The 23,250-nt window shown below is 32.8% G+C and overlaps 3 protein-coding genes across 5 annotated transcripts in view; all 3 read right to left on the reverse strand.

Moving 5' to 3' along the window:
- LOC105431957 (uncharacterized) overlaps positions 1-9,973 on the reverse strand; it is a 52,675-nt gene extending 42,702 nt beyond the window's left edge. The window contains exon 1 of one of the 2 annotated variants that reach the window (XM_089077432.1): positions 8,597-9,973. In XM_089077432.1, the coding sequence (XP_088933558.1) occupies positions 8,597-8,679 (83 nt within the window). In that variant the 5' untranslated portion in view covers positions 8,680-9,973. Of the gene's footprint in view, positions 1-4,699; positions 5,805-8,596 lie in introns of those variants that run through there. The other variant, XM_089077437.1, reaches the window with a different exon arrangement.
- A 152-nt stretch (positions 9,974-10,125) lies between these two features.
- LOC105431956 (dnaJ homolog subfamily C member 8) lies at positions 10,126-13,510 on the reverse strand. The gene is made up of 6 exons (XM_011646491.3): positions 13,375-13,510; positions 12,478-12,636; positions 12,336-12,402; positions 12,153-12,247; positions 11,905-12,050; positions 10,126-11,696 (listed from the first exon to the last, which is right to left on the reverse strand). The coding sequence occupies exons 1-6, from the start codon at positions 13,450-13,452 to the stop codon at positions 11,462-11,464; spliced, it is 780 nt and encodes a 259-aa protein (XP_011644793.1). The 5' UTR covers positions 13,453-13,510; the 3' UTR covers positions 10,126-11,461.
- Positions 13,511-14,141: 631 nt separating this feature from the next.
- Positions 14,142-23,250, reverse strand: part of LOC105431954 (uncharacterized) — a 94,346-nt gene continuing 85,237 nt past the window's right edge. For both annotated transcript variants that reach the window (XM_089077516.1, XM_011646490.2), the window contains one exon: positions 14,142-23,141. In XM_089077516.1, the coding sequence (XP_088933642.1) occupies positions 23,016-23,141 (126 nt within the window). In that variant the 3' untranslated portion in view covers positions 14,142-23,015. The remainder of the gene's footprint in view (positions 23,142-23,250) is intronic.

Raw genomic sequence — 23,250 nt, forward strand, 5'->3', positions numbered from 1 at the left:
AAATATCGTCACGTTCGGTGCGTCGACCCTGCGGCGTTCGCGACGAAGCGGGACAGGACAGGACAGGTTCGTCCGTTCATCCGTTCGTTCGCCAGGACTTTTCGTTGCACCGCTCGCGCGCCGCGACGCCGCTCAGCACAGAAATCGCGATCCCCCCGTAGAGACAGCACGGTAGGTAGGTAGGTAGGTAGGTAGGTATGCATGCGCGCCGGAAGTACCGTTATTCAACCTTAAGGTTTAAGGTTCGTTCTCCAAGTAACCCGCGTCCGCGAGCCTATTCAACCGGACACGCACGGATTTCCGCGTTCCGACGCTCGATTATCGAAATCATCCGTACGTTTAATCTCCTATTAAACGAATTGCCGCATAATATATCATACTTAAATTACATATTTCATAGGTAAAGTACTATAAATAATGAGTTTACTTTCATTTGCTTTTTTATCCACATCTTCCGTTAAATTTCCTTCATTCGTATTCCTGATTCTTCTCTCAGGCATTTCAGTTTCATTTTATATTCTTATTATTTTCTTACCATAATTTTTTAATAATCCGAATCATTAAAAGCTGAGCTTCATGATAGATTCGCAATAAAAGTTAGTATTTTCCTCTTTATGGGAGGCAAGCATGTCGAATCGTAAACCGCTCGTGTACCGTGCCGCGTAATAAGCACGTGTCAACGGTGCTCGCAGGTCAGAATATTCACAGCCTAATATATAATAAGTCGCGTTATTCGCGTTGATATAACGCCCCGTCAAATATTATATGCGGGTACACATATTGTGCGGTCTTTCCACCTTCGTGTGAAAGCGCCATTCCGACCGAGCGAGACACAGAAAGACGAGACTCGTTCACACGGGGGTCACAGCCAGTCTCAAGGGAGCAGTCATTGACATTGGCGGAAGAGTGAGCAGGACGAGAGAGGGAAAGATGAGAAAGTGTAAGAGAGAGATGACAATAAGTCTTCTCTAAGAAACGTAACTAATATGGTCTCAGTATCTTAGATGCCGCTTCGCCGTCTTCTCTGATTTCTTCTTTCGGGAAGGTACACAGACCTGCTCCCTCGTCCCTTAAAGCGAAAACAAAGAGTCAAGTGGCACGAGGGAAAATTAATTCCGTAGGTTAATGTCAAGTCATGAGCGCCTAGAGCCTCCTTCGAGGGAAACTTTTCTCTCGCTGAGATTTTGCGAGATCGGAAAATCTGATTGCGTAAGGTGAAGAACCGAGGATGCCCGCAGCAATCCTGACGGGTGTTAAGGATTTAATCAAGGGATTTAATCGATTTTCAATAATCTCACATTTTTTCTCCATTATTACTTATTGCACAAGTTTCCAATCGAGAACGAAAACGTAGGTAAGTAGCTAGGTAATGAGAATTCAATGGAAAGATTGCAACTCAAATCGCCTTCGTAGATCGAAGATACGAGATAGCGATTTTCAATATATTGAAACAATTAAAGGCTCATAAGAAAATATGAGACGTGGTAAGAGGGTACGCGAGGGTCGAAATTACAGGTGCAACACACACTGCAATATTAGCAAATTACACGGCGGTGTGGCATTAGGCGGCGTACACCGAAGATGCAAAAATGTGTCTAATTACATGCTCGTTCCGCCACGAAGAATCGCTTAAGAGGAAGATTATCCGCTGTTGAAAGTCTGTGAAATGCTTGAAGGAACAATATGACTTTTTTATACATCTAATTAACTATTATAACATATAATATATAATTTATTAATAATTTTTTTATGTACGTTACAGTGTAGCGAAATAAATTTTTATATTTGTCTCATTGAATAAATAATTAGATCTAAATACTAAAGTTATTAAATTTATACATTCCAACAATTGAAAAATCTAGTTCATCTAAAAATACTTGAATAAAAATGCTGAAACGTTTTCAACAGTTCGTCTATTCATTCCTTAGATTAGTCATAAATAACTTCATGATTTATTAATAGTGCGACAATGCCGGTTTATATACTATCATTCCTTCAATCTGTACAATCATTCTCATAATAGCAGATGCATGATATGTGGAAGTTTATTCTTTTCAAACCTATCAATAATAAATAATTGAATATAATATAATAGCAATTGCGATTTAACTTTGCATATTCAAAAAAATTAACAAACCAATTTATCTTAAAAAAGTAATAATAAAGTTAATCTCTTAAATTTCTTTTTTTATCTTCATTTCATATTCATTTCAAAGATTGATTCGTGTATGAAATTAATTGCAGTTTATCAGACTGATTACGTAGACATTCCTAATACTTAGGAGCAGTATCACTCTTACTCTTATTACTACGTAATACTTTTAATACTCCACATATTAATTTTATTTTTAACAAGCCAAGTCTCAAGCCAAGAGTGCTGCTCTGTAACTTGGTAACAGATAACAGGCTCATATTTGCCGAGGCAAGTATAGAGAAGAATAAATACATTTATAATCTACTAGGGAACAGAGTAGAGCGAACAAGATACTTAGACGGCGGAGCAATCTCGGATAACGCCGAAACAGGTTTCGCGCGAATGTCTTATTTCTTCCCGATGGCGACGACGGCGACGACGATTCGACGGTATTTGCCAGTCGCGCTTGGCGCGTTCATCGGACTTTATTCCCGCGGGCAGCAGGGAGTTGAAAGTACAATATAACGCAAATAACGCTGATAAAGCGCTTGCCGCGAGATGTGTACGTCGTGAGTAAACAGAGGTCGAAATCATAAACGACCCGATTAATTTCAGCTGACAAGGAAATTTGATTGTAAACTTCAAAACTGTGAAATTACATAAAACCCTGAAGTAACCCTTTGAAACGATTACTTTTTCTTGTGACTAAAGACTAACTTTATAATATGAAAAAGTTTCTGAGAAAAATAGAATTAGAAAATAGAATTAGAGCTCTTTTGGATCTTTTTCTGATATTTTTGAAATTCTTATCAAGAAAAAAATAATATAGAAGTTACTTTTTTTGATTCAAGAAAAAAATTATTAGAAATTTAAATTACTAAATTTCTATAAAATTTATGCAAAATTTGAAGTCGTGACTTGGCATACTTTCCTTATGAGTATCTAAAGAATGCTAAAGAATAATAATGTGCATAACATGTCGCGTGTACTTGATTTCCGAGTAATTTGACGCATAGCGCACTCAACGGTAGCAGCACAGTTTATGATAAGTATACAAAATAATCTACATGTGTTGATCAAAGTTATCAAGCAATGTTTAAATTAGTAGATTAGAAGATTATACATTAAATGAAATTTATCGCATGCAAGTGCAATGTGTTAAAATGCTTCATGTGTATATTTTTAGAAGAAATATAATGCCCAAAGATATGCATGATAATTAAAAAAAAAATACTTTTACTTAACATGAAAATTATTTTAACGTAAATTAAAGTCTATTTTATTTTTTGTCTACTTTAAGAAATGATTAAAAATGACAAAAAAAATAAATAAAAATGATAAATAAGTAAAGATTAAAATAAAGATGAAATATATAAGAGATAACTCGTGAATGATAACTCAGAAAAAACATGAATAATAAATAAGAAGATATCACACGTCTTATGCAATATGATATTCTTTTGAGATCTAGAAAAAAACAAAATAGGAAAGATAATGCAAAATTCCTTTTTATTATTAACAGTTTTGATAATTCGTTCTTGAGCATCGGCGATTATTATGAAGTGTTTGGCACTTCATAACGCAGTTTCTTTCTATTTTTCTAGTAATATTTCCTCATTCCGTCATTTTCTCCTTCTAATTATTCTATTTCATCACGAACCAAAAATTCCATTCCTAACGACTCGGTTATCCTCCATTTGCTCACAGCACGAAACGCATGATCAGCATGTCCACCAACTCTGAATCCGATGCAACTCTCACTTGCAATGAGAATATTCACGAATTAAACTTCGACCAACTTGTGCTCAAATAATTATATTGGAAATTACAAGAGACATATGTTTAAAAAGATTTATCTTCTTTAACAATTACTAGATATCTTTCTGTAAAATAGTTTTATTCAAAATAACCAGAGAGAGAGAGAGAAAGAGAGAGAGAGAGAGAGAGAGAGAGAGAGAGAGAGAAATAAAGAATACATTATAAATTAAAGTAAGATAATTTTCAAATTTTGCAGTAATGTATTTTTTTTCATTAGACGCTAAAATAGAAGAGATAGATTCCAATTTTATCTCCCTAAGATTATTTATCATTCTTCATTAAAAAGTGAATGAGACAAAATTTTACCATAACTTTATAATAAAATATGAAATCGATGATTCGAAGCAGTCAATAGCCATGATGTACGCCTAAGAATTCGATTCTTAGAATTCGATGACAATTTTAGCATATCTTTCAGATCTTTCCAGATTTAGAATAATTTATAAAATTTGCTAAATAATATTTTGCTAAATAATATTTCGGCTGTTTATTTAAGTCGTCGATGAATATACGCATTATAAATTGAATTAATCTTAATTAACTGCAATATTTTCTCGAATGTTCTTCTACTTGGGAAACGATCGATATTGAAGAGCAGTATTGAAACACAATCGTCAAGAGTCTCCGTTCAATGACCTTCACTACGCATAGAGACGCACCATATTTCACCGATATTCCCGGCTCGAGAGAAGGCCCTTCACCGCGGTGAGATTTACTTCGAAATAAATGCCGAGTGAGAGAATTTACCCCTGGTCCTCGTCGGCAGCGGCTCCTTGCTGAATGACACGAACCACATCCGTCGTAGACATCGTCGGCACTCACGTTGCCACACCACGATGATCACCGATCACACATCCTGACGCTCCTCCTCTTTAAACACCCTCAAAGGAATTCACTCCTTCGCGACCGGGAGAAATCCTCTTTTTGACGAACTCGCGAACTCGAGAGTTCCCCCTCGGTACTCGCTCTGCGGTTAACGCACGTGTGTTTCACCAGGCCAGGCCAGGTTAAACGTTGGGTATCCAGGCTGGCTGGCGCCTATCAAGGCTAACAGATACCGGGAGAGCGAAAGAACGATCCGAGGGCCCGTTCCGTAGCTACAGACCCCGATATTCGTCCTCGTGCGTCTATCTTCCCTGGTGTAGCGGGAGGAGGAAGAAGAGGCGGAGGTGGAGGTGAAACCACGAGGAGTTGCACACACGGCGGTGAATACCACCTCACTGAGGCTCACCTCAGACTCTCAGACGAGTGTCGTGCCACACTGCTCGTCGGCTTACCTGGGCACACGTACGCACGCGGCGTTTTTTCTTCACTCGTCACTGTATGCGGATGTATATGTGAATGCCGTGTTCTTTTCCCTCTGCGCACCCAGGCAGGTGCGCGTACGTACGTGTGTTTGCACGCAAAAGTGTATATGTATGTGTGTGTGTGTGCACCGTGTGTAAACTGGTGTGACACATCGCTTTGCGTTCTACCTGTTTGCGTGGATGATACTGTGAAGTGTATTCTTTTCCTTCTATACCTGCGCACGACGCACGCATACGAAAGTGTGACTCTTAATTTACTTTGTGTGCGTTGTGTAAACTGGTGTGGCGTGTTTTTGTCTCTGTGTGCGTACGTACGCGTGTGCGTAACACTACTTCGCACGCATACGGATACACGCTTCATTTGTGTACGTAGCGACGACGCGTGTTCCCTTACTTCTACCTGCAGCGATAATCTGCTTCTGATGTGTACGTGTGTGTGTGTGTGTGTGTGTGTGTGTTGTGTGTGTGTACCGTGTTTTCTTCCTCTTGCTGTAACTAATAGCAAGGAATTCTTGATTTGTATGTGCGGATGTATATGGATGTGTGTGTGTGTGTGTGTGTGTGTGTGTGTGTGTGTGTGTGTGTGTGTGTGTGTGTGTGTGGCTTATTTTACCTGTTTCATGCATTGGTATTGGAGAAAGATCGTGCGTACACACACGAATGTGTGTGTGTGTGTGTGTGTGTGTGTGTGTGTGTGTATATGTGAACATATACAATAATGTGAGAGATCAGTCATGTATGACGGGATTGGTCCCGGGAAGTCCAAGGGATTTAAAATAAGAGACGAGATAAGAAAGATATTAAATTAAAATATTTTTGATAAACAAGAAAAAGAGTAACATACTCAAGTCGCACATTCAATTTTCGTTGGGAATTTAAATTTTGTTTGCGTATATTATATTATTATATAAAAGAAATTTCTATTAAAATCTCATATTCTTGTAATTTACTAAGAACTAATAAGATGTTTTTCTCAATAGTAATAAAACTGCTTCACAAAATTCTTTCAATATTATAAAATTTGTTTTTTTAATTTTTTGAAATTTCTTTTAAATATTTAGAATTTTTTTCTTTTCCTTGTTAAAAATCAAAATACGATTATTTCTTCAAAAAATAAATTACTTTGTCATATCTTTAATTTCTTATAAAATATAATATTCCAAATACATTTATCTTGTTTCATAACGTAACATAAACACGATCGTATATTTCTTCGATATGTCAGAGACAATCCCATGATCTTGTTAATGATAAGTGCAATGAATATGATGTTAATAAATCATCGATTATTATTTTTTTTATCTCGGATTGCCTGGAAGCAAATATCGGTATAATTTGAATAACGGCTGGAGAAAGGAAAATATAAGACACCAAGCAATGTCGCAGGAAGTTATTCTTTATAAATTCCTGTTGAATTTGCGGCTCTTGTTATGATGCCACAACTTCCTTTATATGAATATTATTATAACAGTTATATGAAATTTTTCAAGTTAATATTCCTTATTGCTTCAACAGCATGTAATAAAATCCAATGTAATAAAATCAAAAACTCCGATTTCTCTCAACAGTCAAAGACAATCATCTGATATAATATTTGCTGATTTATTAAAAGCGTGTTGCAAAATCTTCAATATTACTGATGTTGTACTTATAATTCGCATTTATCAATATGTGACAAGAATTAAATATGATAAATATGAAGAGAATATTTCAATAATGATGATAAAGCATCTTCGTCCTAACAATCTTGAATTTATATTCATATTATAATTTTTTATCTTTCAATTATTATTTAAATACATTATCTTAATTATTTTGTAACTTATTTTCATCTTTGTTGTACGATCTATACCAATAGAGATACTAAATATTTATTGCTTTCAATTGTTCCTTTTCCTTTCATTTCGATCGCTCAGAGTAAATCAACTAACGTGTCTGATTTTTCACGATATTCTTCTCTCTTTCTTCCTTGCGTGCGAATCTCGCATGGAAATGCATCTTGCATATCTAGGAGAACGGCAACGAAAATTCGAAAGGATGCAGAAGGTGTTGCTACCTGTTGCGTTCGACCTGCAACCGTACATATACATGTACTTGTCACAAGAGCGTAAACGCATCATGCATGAATGTGAATAGCGTGGGTGCATTAATTGCTTTGATGCACGCTAACAGCCTTATTATATAAATTTGCCTATATAAGTATGAATAAATAAGCATGCAAGCTAATAATAAATGCTACTTTGCGATCAAATATTTTTTGAAATACAGATTGTATGTCTATATACATAAAATTCTGTAAAGTAGTGTAATCGCAAAACGATACAATTTAGTTTAAAAGTTTAGTAAAAGAAAAAGAAATATAAATGCGTATCATAGATCTTGCTTAAAGATTCAATTTACTAATTTTTTTATGATTAAACATTGACTTATTATCGCATTACATGCGCGTGAATATGAATTTAAAGAATTGCTTTTTAAATTCTATTCACATATTGTCTGTGAATACTAAAGTAATTACGTGAAATGCATTCGAGAATGAGGGCATGTACCTCAGTCATTAGGCTTTTTTTTATTGCAATAATATCATCTTGATAATAAATAATCTCTAATTTTAATCCTCTTATATCGAGAATTACTTATGAAATTCATTACTTGGGTAGCATTAGAAGGAAATAATAAACTCAAATAATTTATATATTAGAACTTCCATTATATAATTATTTTTTCGTTATTTACATTATACTTGAATTACTATCAACAAGGTAAATTTTTAGATTTAAGTGTAGCAAAAGAAAAAGAATAAATTAACAAAAAATTATGACAATGAAGATAATAATGGATGAATTTTTTCAATGATAGGATGTAATACAATCACGGCTACGAAATATATTGCTGTGTTGTTACTACGCTGTAATTCATCCTCCAAATACTACATATTTGTAAACTGTAAAGTCAAGACAACGAAGGTCAGAGAATAAATTCTCAATAGTAAACGAATAACTGGTTTTAACTCCTATCGCTATATCGCTATATCGAGATATGATTAAATTTTATCGTTACCCGATTTGTTGTCAAAATTATGTAAAAAATATTAAAACGATTAATTAGAAATTACTGAAAATTTCTATTCATTATTTAAATTTCTTATTTAGATTTCTATCTATGCATCAGCATATTCAAAATGTCGCGAAAAAAAGTGAAATATGAGATCAGAACACGAAGAAAGATTCGCGAATCTATTTTTCCCGTCTTAATATTTTCCCTTCTTGATTCGGATAATTTTTTCGCTTAAAAAAAAAATGTTAATTTTTAAAAGTTCTTTTCTTGAAATACTTACACGATTCGCAACAGCTCTCCTCCCCGAATATCTTCCACCCTCTGAAGAATTTCAAGCAATCCGTCTATGTACTCCTCCTCCATTGAAATTATATAGCGTTAAGGAGATGTTTTTAACGAATAAGATTACCCGAACACTTCGACTTTTCATCGAAAACGAGACTATTAGCGGTATTCGCGACTGTACGTGCTGCCGAGCGTCACGTACGGCGTCACACTGGCTCGGAATGTTGATACCGGCGCGGCTTCCTGGGGTGTCGAATGTATCCGACACATTCCATTTACGTCTTACGTCCTACCGACGTCACGGCGCGAATAACTTAAGAAGTATCTTTCGCGCATCTCGAAAGAAAAATCCATTTTGACTTCATATACAAAAATGATTTTCATTTAATCTCTTTTAATTAATTGTCTATTATGTGAAAGACATATAATATCATTTTTCTAGTGTTATGTATGTATATATGTATGTGTATGATCAAGTAATATGTATTACATCGCACTCACGATATGTGTATATAAGGAATGGCAAAAATATCCACATCTCATCATCCACATCTCATTAATAATTAGTAATGAATTAGCCACACAATATATATATATATATATATATATATATATATAATCTGAGTACGAAAAATACAATTATAGAAAAAGAGAACTTTTGGGGGGAATATCACAATATATTTTTTTTTTATTTATAGATTCTTTAACCAACATGGATTTGATTTTTTTTTCTGTGAAGAGGTTCTGCAAATGTTTTTTAAAATATCAATTCCAAATTGGTCCAGGAATCTCGAATTTGAGAATTATTTTCAAGGTAAAAGAAAATACCGAATTTAGAATACCCTGTGTGTATGTGTGTGTGTGTGTGTGTGTGTGTGTGTGTGTGTGTGTGTGTGTTTGTGTGTGTGTGTGTATATTTCCTGTGGGGTAAAGATTCCGATAAGAGGAACAAGAACGATTGTATGCATTTTTTTCTTGCAGAATGCACGATTTATGTGGACATATTGCATCGTTGCTGCAATCACGATTCGGTGGAAGATTCTTTAATACATTTGAGTAGCGATGTACACGCTAAAGATAGTTCTCCAAAATCACGACACAGCATCGTGCAATGTGAACAGTCTTTTGGAAACAATTTATACGTATATATTCACGCTTCGCAATCGATTCCAAAAATCAAAGGAATCGTTTTCGTCCTCGATGAATCTCCGCGAGATCGTACGTTAGGTGTTTGCGAAGCTATAAAAGAGTCATCGCGACATGTGTACTAGCAGAGTTTAGATTCAATTGGTGTCGACGAAAGATCGAGATTCTATTCAGTGCAGAATCGAAACTTCAAGCTCTCGAAGCCCTTCGTGCAATAATATCAAGCGAATCGGTCCTTTATGGCACGAAAATCTCGTTATCTTACGATATTTTGAAAATTCTTTTTCAAAAAAATTCGTCGAATCAAAACTCAGCCGCTAAATCGCAGAGTGTGTTGAGATTTGTCAACATTCTTCATATATCAGACTTGGTGGCGAATGTGTTAAGATCTGTATGGTCTTTATTACAAATTTCCGTATTGTTCTAAAATATTCGAAAGTTAATTCGCGCGAATTTGGCATTTACAGAAATAGGGTGTTACGGAAGTACCCTGGATTCTGTGAATTCGCGTCACAGTACAATAAATATATACTCAACAGTGTGTACTTTCCCCATGATGGACAATCGTACATTCAATAAAGGTACGAGACACATGTAGATTATAAAATTGACAATTGTTGCGCAATGACGTCAAGATATTGCGAATGTACAATACAGAAAATTGTTCTTTCTCTTTTTTTTCTATACACACGCAAATCTTTATGCCGCACGATCACGGAATTTGCAAAAAAACTTCCTAACCGTTAAATTTTGCAAAGAGACGTGAGATTTATACACAAGAGACTCTCACAGTCGAATCATTCACTTTGAAAATGATGTAGAAAATAAATTTGAATAAAATAAAAATAAATTTAAATAAAAATAAATTTTGTTTAAATTATATTGTTTAAGTTATATTTCAATTATATGATAGATTTTTTGTTCGTATAATAAAATTTTTAATGGACATTTACACCATTTTCAAACGGTGCGATTTTGCTTATCACGCATACAAAATCACATTCAATCTTGTGTCACAAAGAGATGCATTCATCATTCATCTAATAACTTCGCTATTATTCCAGTTAGCAACATCCATATATCTTTTCCCTTCGCAGTAACGCGCAAATTCGCTCTTAAGATTTTGCTCGCGGTAACACTGATGTGTGTCTTTTTAATGTTTTTATTCTAACTTTGAATCACGATTATCTAAGCAAGAAAGTAGACTTGCAATCGATTTCATCAAGCTTCTACAAGTTCGTTTGTTTTGAATATTATATGCGCAATGTTACATTAGATTTAATGAAAAATGGAAATAATCTCAGTAATCTGCAAAAATATTTTCTTTACTTCAATGAAAAAAATAAATATGTTTAAAAATTCATTAAAGATTAATTGTCATCCTAATAGAAGATTGATGAAACCAATTACTAATATGAGAACATCTCTTAGAAACTTGATGAAGAATCTCGATGTTTAAAACCCAACATAAATGTCGAAACTCTTTTCTTGTAACTTGGCTTGTAATCAAAAGATTGAGGATTTCGAGTATCCTCCTATCTTTTTAATTTCAAGTCAAAGTGATCCACTTTTATTGTTGGTTTCAACATCATGCGGTGTTAGATTGTTTAACCTACCTTAACACTGCGAGAAAATCTCTAAGATAAAACATTGCGTTGACTAAAATCAGAATCTGCACACCAGAAATAGAGAAAACGTAAGACGATTATCACAATTATCGCGATTCCGCCTTCGTTTTCGGTGGCCTGAAGGCTTTTAATTTCTTTGCCTTCTTCTGTTTTGTGGCGCTGGTGCCCGACTGAAATGCCTTCCAGCTATCGACGCGTGATTGTCTGGACTCTTCGAAGTTTCGTTGCCATTCGCGCTCCATCGCTGCTTGAGCTTCCGCGGATAATTCTTCTTCGCGTTTTCTTTTACGCTGTTCTGCATCTCTTGTCGCCAATTCCCGTCTATAGAAAAAAAAAAAACAAATTATTATTCATAAATGTATTTTTGTATCTAAATACTCAAAGACATTTATTGCATTTATTGAGCATTTATTGATCATCAATTGATTTTCTCTCGATACTTAATATATATATATATATACTGTATATATACATATGTGTGTGTGTGTGTGTGTGTGTGTGTGTATTAGAATACGGATTGCAAACTAACCTTCTTCGTTCCATATCGGCGAATAATTTCATTGTCATAACCCAGACTGCATGCCTGTAACCTTCCTCAGTTTCTTCTTCTAAAAGTGTCGAACCTGAGTTTTCAGATTTTCCCTCTTTCTTTTGTTTCTTTTTCTTTTCTGCAATCTTTAAATTTTACTATATTATATAAAAATTGAAATTGACAAATTATATTTTGCAATGCAACATTTTATTGTACAAATAAAATTTTCGCAAATAGATACTTGCCATGTGATCAGTTCGAGCCTTTGCCTCCTCAATAACATCCATACATTTTGATCTAGTTTCCTCATTTTCCAAAGTTTTCCACGCCTTATTAACAACTACAATTAATAAAGTATTTTTATATAAATTTATCACTTATTTATTATAGCACAATATATTTTTTTCTAACCTGTTTATTAAACTTACTTTCAAAAGCCTGCTGTGCTCTTTCAGCGTCATCCTGATTTTTATCTGGATGAACTAAAATTGACATCTATGACAAAGATCAAAATTAAATAATGATACTTTTTTATTTTTGCTTATTAGAAAAGAAAAAATAAGTACTTACACGACGGTATTTCTTTTTGATTTCCTCTATTGCTGTACTTGGATCAATTTGTAAGACTTCAAATGGGTTCAAATTAAAGTATGATGATCCAGGTCGCAGTAATCTATCAATTTGTTGCTTGGGTGTCAGCACAGAATCTCTCTTCTCAATTTCCTTAACCTAGAAGAACATAATAAAATTATAATTATCTATAGTAAATAAAATACATTTGTTAATATGACTTTAAAATAACATTCTACCAAACTTTCTTAAATTATTAGAAAATTCTTCTTAACATAAACTATATATATTAAATCAACAAATACAAATTTCAGTGTACAAAAGCAGAAGAAAAATATAGTTACAATCAAAATAAGTGGTTGTTATAAAGAAACTTATAATGGAAGCTATTAAACAAAGCTGTCATCGAAATATTATGTTTATCTTTATGTTTATCTCTGGCAGCACGACAACATAAAGAATGGAAATTAAATAATTACGACCTCATTAGAGAAAGTCTTGTTAAGGAAGATACAACATACATTTAAACATAATGAGTGTCCCAATAATAATTATATAAAGTGTGATTATATAGCAATAGAAAAAGCTTGAAGAAACTACGATAACCAACTCGACACAAACACGTCTGCGTAGGTTAGGCAAATCCAATGGCGTTTTTACAATAACACTATCGCATGTATGATTCGGCAAGACTGCGTATGTCAATATAAGATAGCTAAAGCACAGACAGCTTTCACGAGACGTTCACTGTCATTTTACTTCGAGCATAAAGTGATACTTGTCGATGTTGCTACTACGGGTTTGTTTATGTCGCCGTTTCAGAGCGAACGATTGAGCGTCGTTCTGTCGGCGATGCCATACGCAAAGAAATATTGAGATTGAGGAAAACTCACGTACCTCCGAATAAAATTCGTTAAATTCATCCTCCTTCTTGGCGGGATTTTCACTTGATAAACTGGAGTCGGTGGAGGCCATCTTACTTGTTACAAGCTCGGGATTCGACGGTGCTGCGGACTGATGAAAGAACGCAACCTTACCGACACAACACAATGCGTAGCTCTCACGATAGTATAATGGCTTGTTAGTTAGAAGAAGAAAAAATAAAATTGAAAAAACTTGCTTAATTAAATTATAATCTTGGATTCTTTTATCTAAGTTTTTAGTTACAACATTTAGAAATACAAAAAACAATGAATTTTAGGAGATATAAGTAGTATAAGGATTAATAAAAACTAAAATAAATTCTAAATCACTATGAAATCCATTATGAAATTAATCTTAAAAAGAAGAAAAAATAAAATTGACAAAATTAGCCTAATTAAATTATAATTTTGAATTATTTTAGCTAACTTTTTAGTTAAAATATTTAGAAACAAGAAACGATAAATTTTAGGAGATATAATTAGAAGTAATAACAATAAAAATATATTCTTAATTACTATCAAAATTAAAATTTTTTACATAAATGTTGAACTTTTGTGGATAAAAATGTAATATTTTATTTTTAAATAGCTGTTTTTGAAGTAAAATATAACAAGTTGCAGTATTAACAAATTAAATTGATGAAAGTTGATTAAAGAAAAAAATAACTACCTGTTAGCTAAATTTTTCTTTTTTCAAGGCAAAGGTGGAGTAAGTGTGGTCAAAAATGTTGACGTTCAATGTAAAATTTCATAATATTTTATTAACAAAGCTTAACAGCCAATAAACAAGTAATGCCTCTTTCGCGATGACAAAGACACATCGAACGAAATCAGAGCGTTATTATTATTACATGGCACATACCTCCGTCAAATGATCCGTTAACTAGGATCTAATATAGTCGATATAACTAGCCTAAGTAAGATACAATATCGCTACTCACTATACCCCTCCATTGAGAAACTCACAGATGCGATAAATAGGAGGGTGGATCGGTGAAATCGCTATAGCGTAACACTCTATGGACATCTAGCGGTTGTTACGTCTCGCTATCTAATCTAGCATGGCTTCTAAGTCTAATTGTTTACTATTGAACATCTGTTCAGACATAAGCTGCCGTTACTGTCGTTCAATCGCGAGGACAGCATCGCCAATAAACAGAGCTTTCAACATCCTTGAAAGAATATAGCTTCCAATATTGATTTTGCCTCCAAGATTCGAGACAGAGAGAAGCAAATATGTCTTAATAATTTGTCATAAAGAAAGTAAAAAGATTTACATATAAATAATTAATATAATAAAGAATTTGCTGTGAAGAAGAATAAAAGAAGGATGAAAATAAAATGTTTAAATATTCTCAAATTTCTTAGATCCTCTTATTTCATTCCTCTTGTATATCTGAAGATCACAAATGTGTATTCTGCTGCAGAAATGAATAAACAAATTATCCTCGCGATTCCGTTATAACGAAACATACAACGTATTCACAAGTGTCAGTTCTCTTGCACATGACTATATGCTACCAATTAATATCAACAATCGAAGTAAGAAAAGCGGGTGCGTATAACAACAATTACTCTATAATTTATTAAAGATCCAGTCAACTTGGAAATGTGCGCGTATAATAAATCACAGAATAGCATCTCGTCTTTAATTAAACGGCTTTAATTAACTTTTTGGAATAATTTTAATTTAACATACTAGTTACTTTTTAAGAATCATAAATAATTGCATACAATCTGTGTATAAATAGTGTAAAAATTATTTGTACAGTTAAAAAATATTTAATATTACTCATAATTGTTAGTAAAATTGAGCTAAATTTTATTTATAATTAATTATAATAATAGAAGTTATAAAAAATTATTATTGTATAATTTTTATATCAATATAATTTTTCACGAAAGATAAATGTACTCATATATAAAGAACTTCTTCTCACTTTTCAATTCTCAGTCTATCATCTATTTGTGAAGATGGAGTATCTTTGCTTTATTCGCTTTAATCAAGTCAAGATTCACGAACTTCGAACAACTCTCGCGTTATTTCACCGATGTGCATCGTTGAATTTGCACGCTTATGCTGACGATATTTATTACAGCGCACATTTTACAAAATACGCAAAAGCTAGTTGAACTAACAATACTTCTATATACTGGATACTATACCGAGTCTCTAAGTAAGTAAATGGGGTCGCTTCACTTTGCTGACTGAAATGAATGACGAGTGCATTTACGTAGAGTGACTGTTAAATCTGTAATTTTTATGCAGAATGTCCCGCCGATGACAAATTTCTCAAATGATTGAGATGAAAGCTTCCATTTCACTGTTCTGAATTAAAAATAATTTAAATTTGATATTCAGTAATAAATTTTCTTTATAATATAGTGCTGATTATTATTCTTCTCGCGAGATCTTTACGTCCTCTCGATCGGGAACGTTCTGCATTGGGTTCTGTATTTCATCACGAAGAACTAAGCAATGCTGCTCTCAGAGTTTGTTTTCGTCCATGAAAAGTTTGCCAAAATATATTTTTTCGTAAAAATGTTACGTCTATGTATACCTATATATATATATATATATATATATATATATATATATATATATGACTTATCGATATGCAGCCGAAGCGCTTAGCATTAATAGAAAGCAGATAATATACATAGATACACACACACACACACACACACACACACACACACACACACACACACGTACGTACGTACGTATGTATGTATGTATGTATGTATGTATGTATGTATGTATGTATGTATGTATGTATGTATGTATGTATTCCACGTGTAGAAGAGAGCAGATTTTAAAACGTTAGATCTTTTTTCATGTAAACATGCATTTCGCACAAGTGCGAGCATGATTACACAGACAATGATAATGCGATGATTATAGACAAATAGATTGGTCGAGAATATAATTTGTGAATTTGCACACACACTTAATTAGCGACGACGAGATCGAGAGAAAGTCGAGTTTCCTCACAATGGAAATACAATGGATTCCTCACAATTAACGTTATTGTACACTTATGTATATTTAGTCGTCATTTAATGGTCATTCAATCTCTCACTCTGGTCACTTTATTCCTTAATATGTTAAACTGACATATTAATAAACATAAACATAAATTTTATTTTATTAACCTTAAAATTAATTAACCTATAATATACTCTCAGTTGTGAAATTTAAATTTAAATTTTATATCAAAGGATGATAATTATAATTTGTTAATTATCATGAAAATATATATTTACATTGTAAAATAAAGCTGTTAAATGGGCCAATCGCATAAAAATTAATATATTTTTCAGGAAAACTTTGAAAAATTTTTATAAAACTCATGCAAACAATTAGAGAAATCAATTAAGAGAGATCAAAGAACCGTTAAAATATATCTTATTATCTAGCACAAAGTATTACATACGTCTACCATATACACTCTCTTTAAAACACATTCGGTAGATCTCTCATATCTGACATTTGTATACGTTCATTATTTATATATTTTTATCTTTTCAGATGATAAATGGCCATTTTCGCTGAAATGATCTTTACATTTTATTACATATTTCTATTAAATATTTTCTACACAAATCTATATACTGATTATTATATTATAAAAAATAATAATAGTAAAAATAATTGTAAAAAATTATGATATAATTTCAATGAAGAAGTTTAACGTGACCGAAAGTTTTTATAGTAAGTATATAAATTATATATTTATCAACGAAACTAATCGATAATTATCAATAAATAAATACAATAAACTTTTCAACATTGTCAATGAATTGAAAAGTAAAGTTGGATAACGATCGGTTCAGCGAACGAGAGCACTGCTCTCGAAGTTGCAGCCAGTACACTATAAAAATGTGACAGAAAACATACACTTACGCACGTATGCGTATGTACACGTATACCCACAAGCACACATTCACGTATAAACTTTCAAAATCTATTTGGCACTCTCCTAGTTTCATCGAAAAGGCGAGCACACTTGCTATTATTTTTCAATTCAGAGACATTGCATATCGAGTAGTAGCTTTACTCCGTCGCTATATATACGGTTTTTAGCGGTATATCTTATATAGGTTCATCTTATACGTTATATGGTAATTGGTCTAAGAAAGTTTTCGGTTGCATAAAAAATATCAGCTGCGCCGCCCGAAGCGAGTCAATCGCCCGGTGATAATCACGAGTCACAGTATAATCCCCGTTACAGTCATATTTTATGAGCTCCTTTTGCACTGCATGACTTTCATACATATAATAATAATAATAATAATCATTTATATGTCTTGTTTAAATAATGCTATTTTTATAATTTATAACAAATATTTTTATGATGAGAATTAGTCGTCAACTCGAAAATGAAGTCAGTTCACTACATTATTGTTTTATTTATTTCTAATTCTTTACTTTTACCAAATTTTGATTTGATTATGATTAATTTTAACAAATCGTAGATCGGAAGATCGTGCAGTAAAAGTGAGCTTTAAGAAGTATAACCACCAGCCCAATTATTGATAAAGAGATAGATAAAGAGACAATTGAAGATCATAAAAAAATCGAAAGAATCTACGCATTAATTATTTTGTTTCAGAGATTAAGTCATAAATAAAATATAAAATTACTTACAATCTCATTTTTTATAAATTTTTACATATATTATATTATTTGATATCAAATAAAATCTGATTTAGAAAAACCCATACAATTGAAATACATTTCATTTATTTTATAATAAACAAAATACTATAAATAGAAAAGACTAAATAACATAAGTATAATAAAACTAAATTATAATGTAATTGTAATAGAAAGAGTCATAACAGATACTGCAAAAATTTTTATATTTTTATTTGCCATAAAATTATTTCTCAATATGAATATAGATAATTTATTAGCACTTAAACTTTTGTGGAAAGAGAAATTTCAGACTCTTCAATTGATATTCATTTACATTGTCATCTATGGACTGATCCATAGATTTTTAGATTAATTATTTTGGTCACAATACATCATTCGCAGAGTGGATATACAAGACTACAAATATCTTTACACAAGTTGCATCGTACAACGAATAAATAGATATAAATGTGTCATACGACATGTGAATATTTAGAGACTTCAAAGTGCCGGAAAATATATTCCGATTATACGGAATGTGAAAGCTTTCTCCTTAAAGTGATGCTAACTTTGAAAATTTTTTTAAGAAGTTCTAAAAAATTGTTCGATCAAAAATATTTCTACTTGTGTGATAAGTTTTTGTTTTTGTTAAAGAAAGATATTTCTTTATATCGGAAAAAAATACCCTGCAAATCTTTTTATTATATAAACTTTCCAAAAAAAAATTAATCTTTTAGAATATAAATTTGATGTTCCACGATATCAGAAAATAATAACAAGATTTATACTGAATTCTACACTTTGGTTTCAAGAATCCATTAACTTATAATGACATGAAAATCTACTAGATATCTTTAGTGCCAACGCATTTTAATATTCTTTTTATATACATATAATATATAGTAGTTATATATGTACGTCAAAAGCTCTAGTCTAAACAGTCTCAACGCGGAGAAAAAAATTTGTAAACGTGCTGGATGCAGACACACTACCGCTGGCGGTTTTTTTATTAAGTTAGTTACGTGAATTTTGATAAATTTCTTTGATCTTTTTCATCATCGTTGATAAATGCTAACAGATATTAAAGTTTAAACTTGTTTGAAATGTTCAAACTATAATAAGCAACGATGTAACAATATACTGTATAATATTTTGTATAATATCATTGATTCTTGTTGCTCAATAATTTAATTCAATAATTTAGTTATTGTTTTTGTATCAGTAGTGTGATAATAAAAAAGTTATTTTTTACCCTCATCACATCTGAAATCTCCGATTAATGAATCTAAAATATTAAATATTCACTTCTGCGATCGATTTTTTTTTTTTAAAGCAGATACTTTCTAAAAATATTTTCCTTTAATGAAAATTTGCACATTTGATTAAAAAGAGATGAAAAGCATTGAGTTTTGATTTTGAAACATTTTGCTCATTCCTCGCCTGTATCCAGCTTTGTAAATGATATCCGAAGATACTATTAAGATTTGATTAGACATTTTGATAAATTACACTTTTTTGATTACACAATGCTAGAACGGTTTAAAAGGGAGATATAGTGTTGAAGGAAGAAGGGGCACTAACCATCGGCAAACATTGGAAAGGGCCCGCAGTCCAAGAAGCGGTGCCTCGATCCATCGTCCCAATGTCTGCCGCGTATTACATTTGTTATTTTGATTCGGGCCGTCAGCCATTTTTCTTTTTATACGTACTTTAATATAGTATATATTGTTATGCGCTTATAGACCTTAACGATTCGAGAAACAACAAAATCCTAAAGGATCCTCTTATTACACTTGCACTTATGCGACGAATTAACTGCCGTTAATTCAGTTAATTCACGTCATGCAACTGCATTACGTATGAGTTGCATTTTGCATTATGCGCGACCGTGCAACATGTGGGTTCTGTCATTTGTCACGTAAATACTTACATGAGGTAAGCACTTAGCACTTGGAGAACATGTCATATTTTATATGTCGGACAACTGGCCCGATGACGTTCTCTGTGTTTATCAATATCGAACAGCACGATATGCATATTCATATGCATGTATACACGAATGCAAATACTCTGAGCGAAAGTCCATCGGAAAAGATTTATGAAAATTTCGACTTTTAATACAATGTACCGGCTATCGACAACTTTTACCATCATGCACAAATTAACACTGGCGAGCAACTTTAATAATTTCACGATTAATTTCACGATTAATTTCACGCTTTAACGATTTGATTCTGGCTCGAGTCTGTTTCAGTTTTATGAAAATCTTTAATTTTGAAGATGTTTTTAAATTTTTCGCGAGATAATGGAAATGGAATAAAATTGTTCTAACTAGGTGCTTCTCGTATAATTTCTCGAGGACTTTTCCGTCGGAGAGTGTATGATATATATGTATGACATTAATGATATGTTTATTATGCCAAATTAATATTTAAGTAACGTTTTTATATCCCGAACATCTTTTATAATATGAATAAGAAATGTTATTCATGACGCTATTATCATCAAGCATACGAAATGTTATTGTATATTTAGCAAAATGCAGCTATCAAATGTATTTTATGTAGATTCTAATGATATAATGATACATTAATTAATTATCAACTAATTCCTTTTTTGCTGAATGTGATCTATATGGCGCTCGAAAATCATGTTCGATATATAAATACTATACAGAACTGCATTCAGTGTTAAATGTACAATGTGAATATTCTATCCTAATGTACGTGTGAATATATGATGCCCTGGAAAGTCTCGCGCTGCATTAAAAATAAGAACGTATGCACGTGACATTCTTGCTTCACTTTTCGCACAAAAAAGTACCGGTTGATTCATTCGCTATAAATGCCATTTTAGCTTATCTCGCGATTCGTAATAGGCGTCGCGTGTATTTTAAACGGGAGATCATTAATATTTATAGTATGCACATATAGAGAGAATTGCCAACTAATATTCAACACCACGTGTATATTTCTTGTTATGTAAAAAAAGATCGAAAAAAATAATAATTTTTAATTAAAATCGGCTCGAAAAAAATATTTAAATCGCTCTATTTAAGCCAAAATGTAAGAGCTTGAAAAGATGCATGCATTACATTATTTTATGCATGAATCTGCAAACTACATCCAAGTCGCTAAATTAAGTTAAACTCGTTCTGTTGCGCGCGTATATGTGTATGCGTGTGTTAGCTTTACTTTAAATCTGGATCTACTTTAAAAATCATACATTTTAGACTTATGATTTACTTTACTTCATTTCAGGACATAAATTCACATTTTACAAAATGCACCTTAGATATACGTAGATTTATATTTGAAATATTTCATTATTTCATATACCAAATGTGTGACTCGAATATTCCAAAAAAATTTCCACATTCAAAGTTGGCCTTGTAAACCTTACCTTTGAAGAATTAAATCATTAATCAATGTTTCTTATTCATAAACATGTACTATTTCTCAGCATTTCTCGAACGCTCCGAATCTTTCCTAATCTTTATCATATTCACAGATAAAAAGCGAGGGTTCAAATACTCCAAATTTTACATATTAAATATATGACTCATGTACCACACAATATATTCAAATATTCCAATAAAATCTCCATATTCAAAGTTAACCATATTATAAATCTTAGTTCCAAGTGTTTAAATCATTAATTATGTTTCTCGTTATAAATACATCTTCTCGCAGAGCGTTGCTCGAGAGTTTCGAGTTGCCTAATCTTTGTCCTCTTCGTAGGTAAAGCGAATATTCGGTCGCGCGAGACTATATCCTTTATTACGAAAATCCTACACAGCAGGAAGCAGGTAATAATGTGCTCCAAACTGACGCCACTCTCACAATTTCACGCTAATTCCACGCACACGAACTACATTTATGTACAAACTCACGCTCACGGTCTTATACGAATTTACTCGACACCCCATGAATCTTGCAAATTGTTCCTAATTGATTACAATATATGCACATGCACACGAAACTCACTAGTAATAATAACGCAACTAGTCTCGTTTATATGTGACGTGCGAGCGACTATTCCGACGTAAAATTGGAAATTTTTAAATTAGAAATTTTAAAACAATCTCTTTGCTTCTACGCTGGGATCTCGCGAATCCTGCTACTTGGATTTGTTTCGAAAGCACTCTCGCTTCGTCTATAAAGCAGTGAATAAAATTCTCAAAATTATTAGATTTGATATAAATCTCTAAAATTATCGTTTTATAAGCTTTTTAGTCAACTTTGTATTGTACAAAGTCTCAATAAAAATTCAGCACGATATTAATATTTTAATTCTCCAATATTTATCTGAAATTTAATTATATTAAGATTGTGTATCTATGGGAAACTCATCTTTTTTATTCTCTGTAAAACAATACTTTAATTTTTATGAAGCTTATTTTCTGTCGCCTTGCTTCTTTTTCGCGATGATTAAGCAGCAAGTAGCAGCATTCTTATGAATATACGAGAATGACCTCATGACCTACCTTGACTTCACGATTATTCCAGCTTCATAATGTTGCTATTATAATACGTCTGACGTATTCGTTGTTATTTCACAACATTCGATGACGTACTTTAGCGCGATATTCAATCCCTCATCGTGTTTCCCACCTTTTGCCAAACTTTGCAAAACACGCGCCAAGGGGAATGGATCTAACTTACCTGCGAGAAATTGTATACGATACAAGTCTAACGTAACTTGTTCCGGATTTGCCTTGAGATTCGAACGAATGAAGATGGCGGTTGTTGGTGAGCGGCTAGTCAAGGTATGGGTAAGGAAATGGGAATTCGCGAAGATGTAGGATAGAAAACCAAAGATCGTAGGAATTGCTTTGTCCAAAAAAAAAAAAAAAAAAAAAAATCAGTCGAAGCTGAAGCGTTCTGTGATTCACCCCCTTCACCGACGACCACGTGGCGACCCCGAGGAATTTACAGGGTCATACGTGGCGAACGGTGGAGGGGGTCGGGCCGCTATGCTTGGTCCAGCTCGTGACAGACTTCCATGTAGTCCGGGTTGTGCATTATGTCCTTTATCATGTCCTTCAGTATCGTGTAACGCGGAAACATCGGATACAACTTCGAACCGTTGTACTCCTCCTGCGATAGAAAGTGGCACCCTTCAATCATCTCGATGATTAATAAATGGCAAATTATATTTGTATGCTATTTTTTTATCCTGAGAAAAATTTTCCAATTCTACTTTCCA

Source organism: Pogonomyrmex barbatus, unplaced genomic scaffold, assembly GCF_055798465.1.
Source record: "Pogonomyrmex barbatus isolate J1 unplaced genomic scaffold, ASM5579846v1 scaffold1, whole genome shotgun sequence".
Classification (NCBI taxonomy): domain Eukaryota; kingdom Metazoa; phylum Arthropoda; class Insecta; order Hymenoptera; family Formicidae; genus Pogonomyrmex; species Pogonomyrmex barbatus.

Coding starts and splice junctions, on each gene's coding strand:
- LOC105431956 (XM_011646491.3), bottom strand. CDS start 13,452: ATGGCCTCCACCGACTCCAGTTTATCAAGTGAAAATCCCGCCAAGAAG. Junction 12,403..12,477: donor TCAAAAAGAAATACCGTCGT/GTAAGTACTTAT, acceptor TCTTTGTCATAG/ATGTCAATTTTAGTTCATCC. Junction 11,697..11,904: donor GCCGATATGGAACGAAGAAG/GTTAGTTTGCAA, acceptor TTTTTTCTATAG/ACGGGAATTGGCGACAAGAG.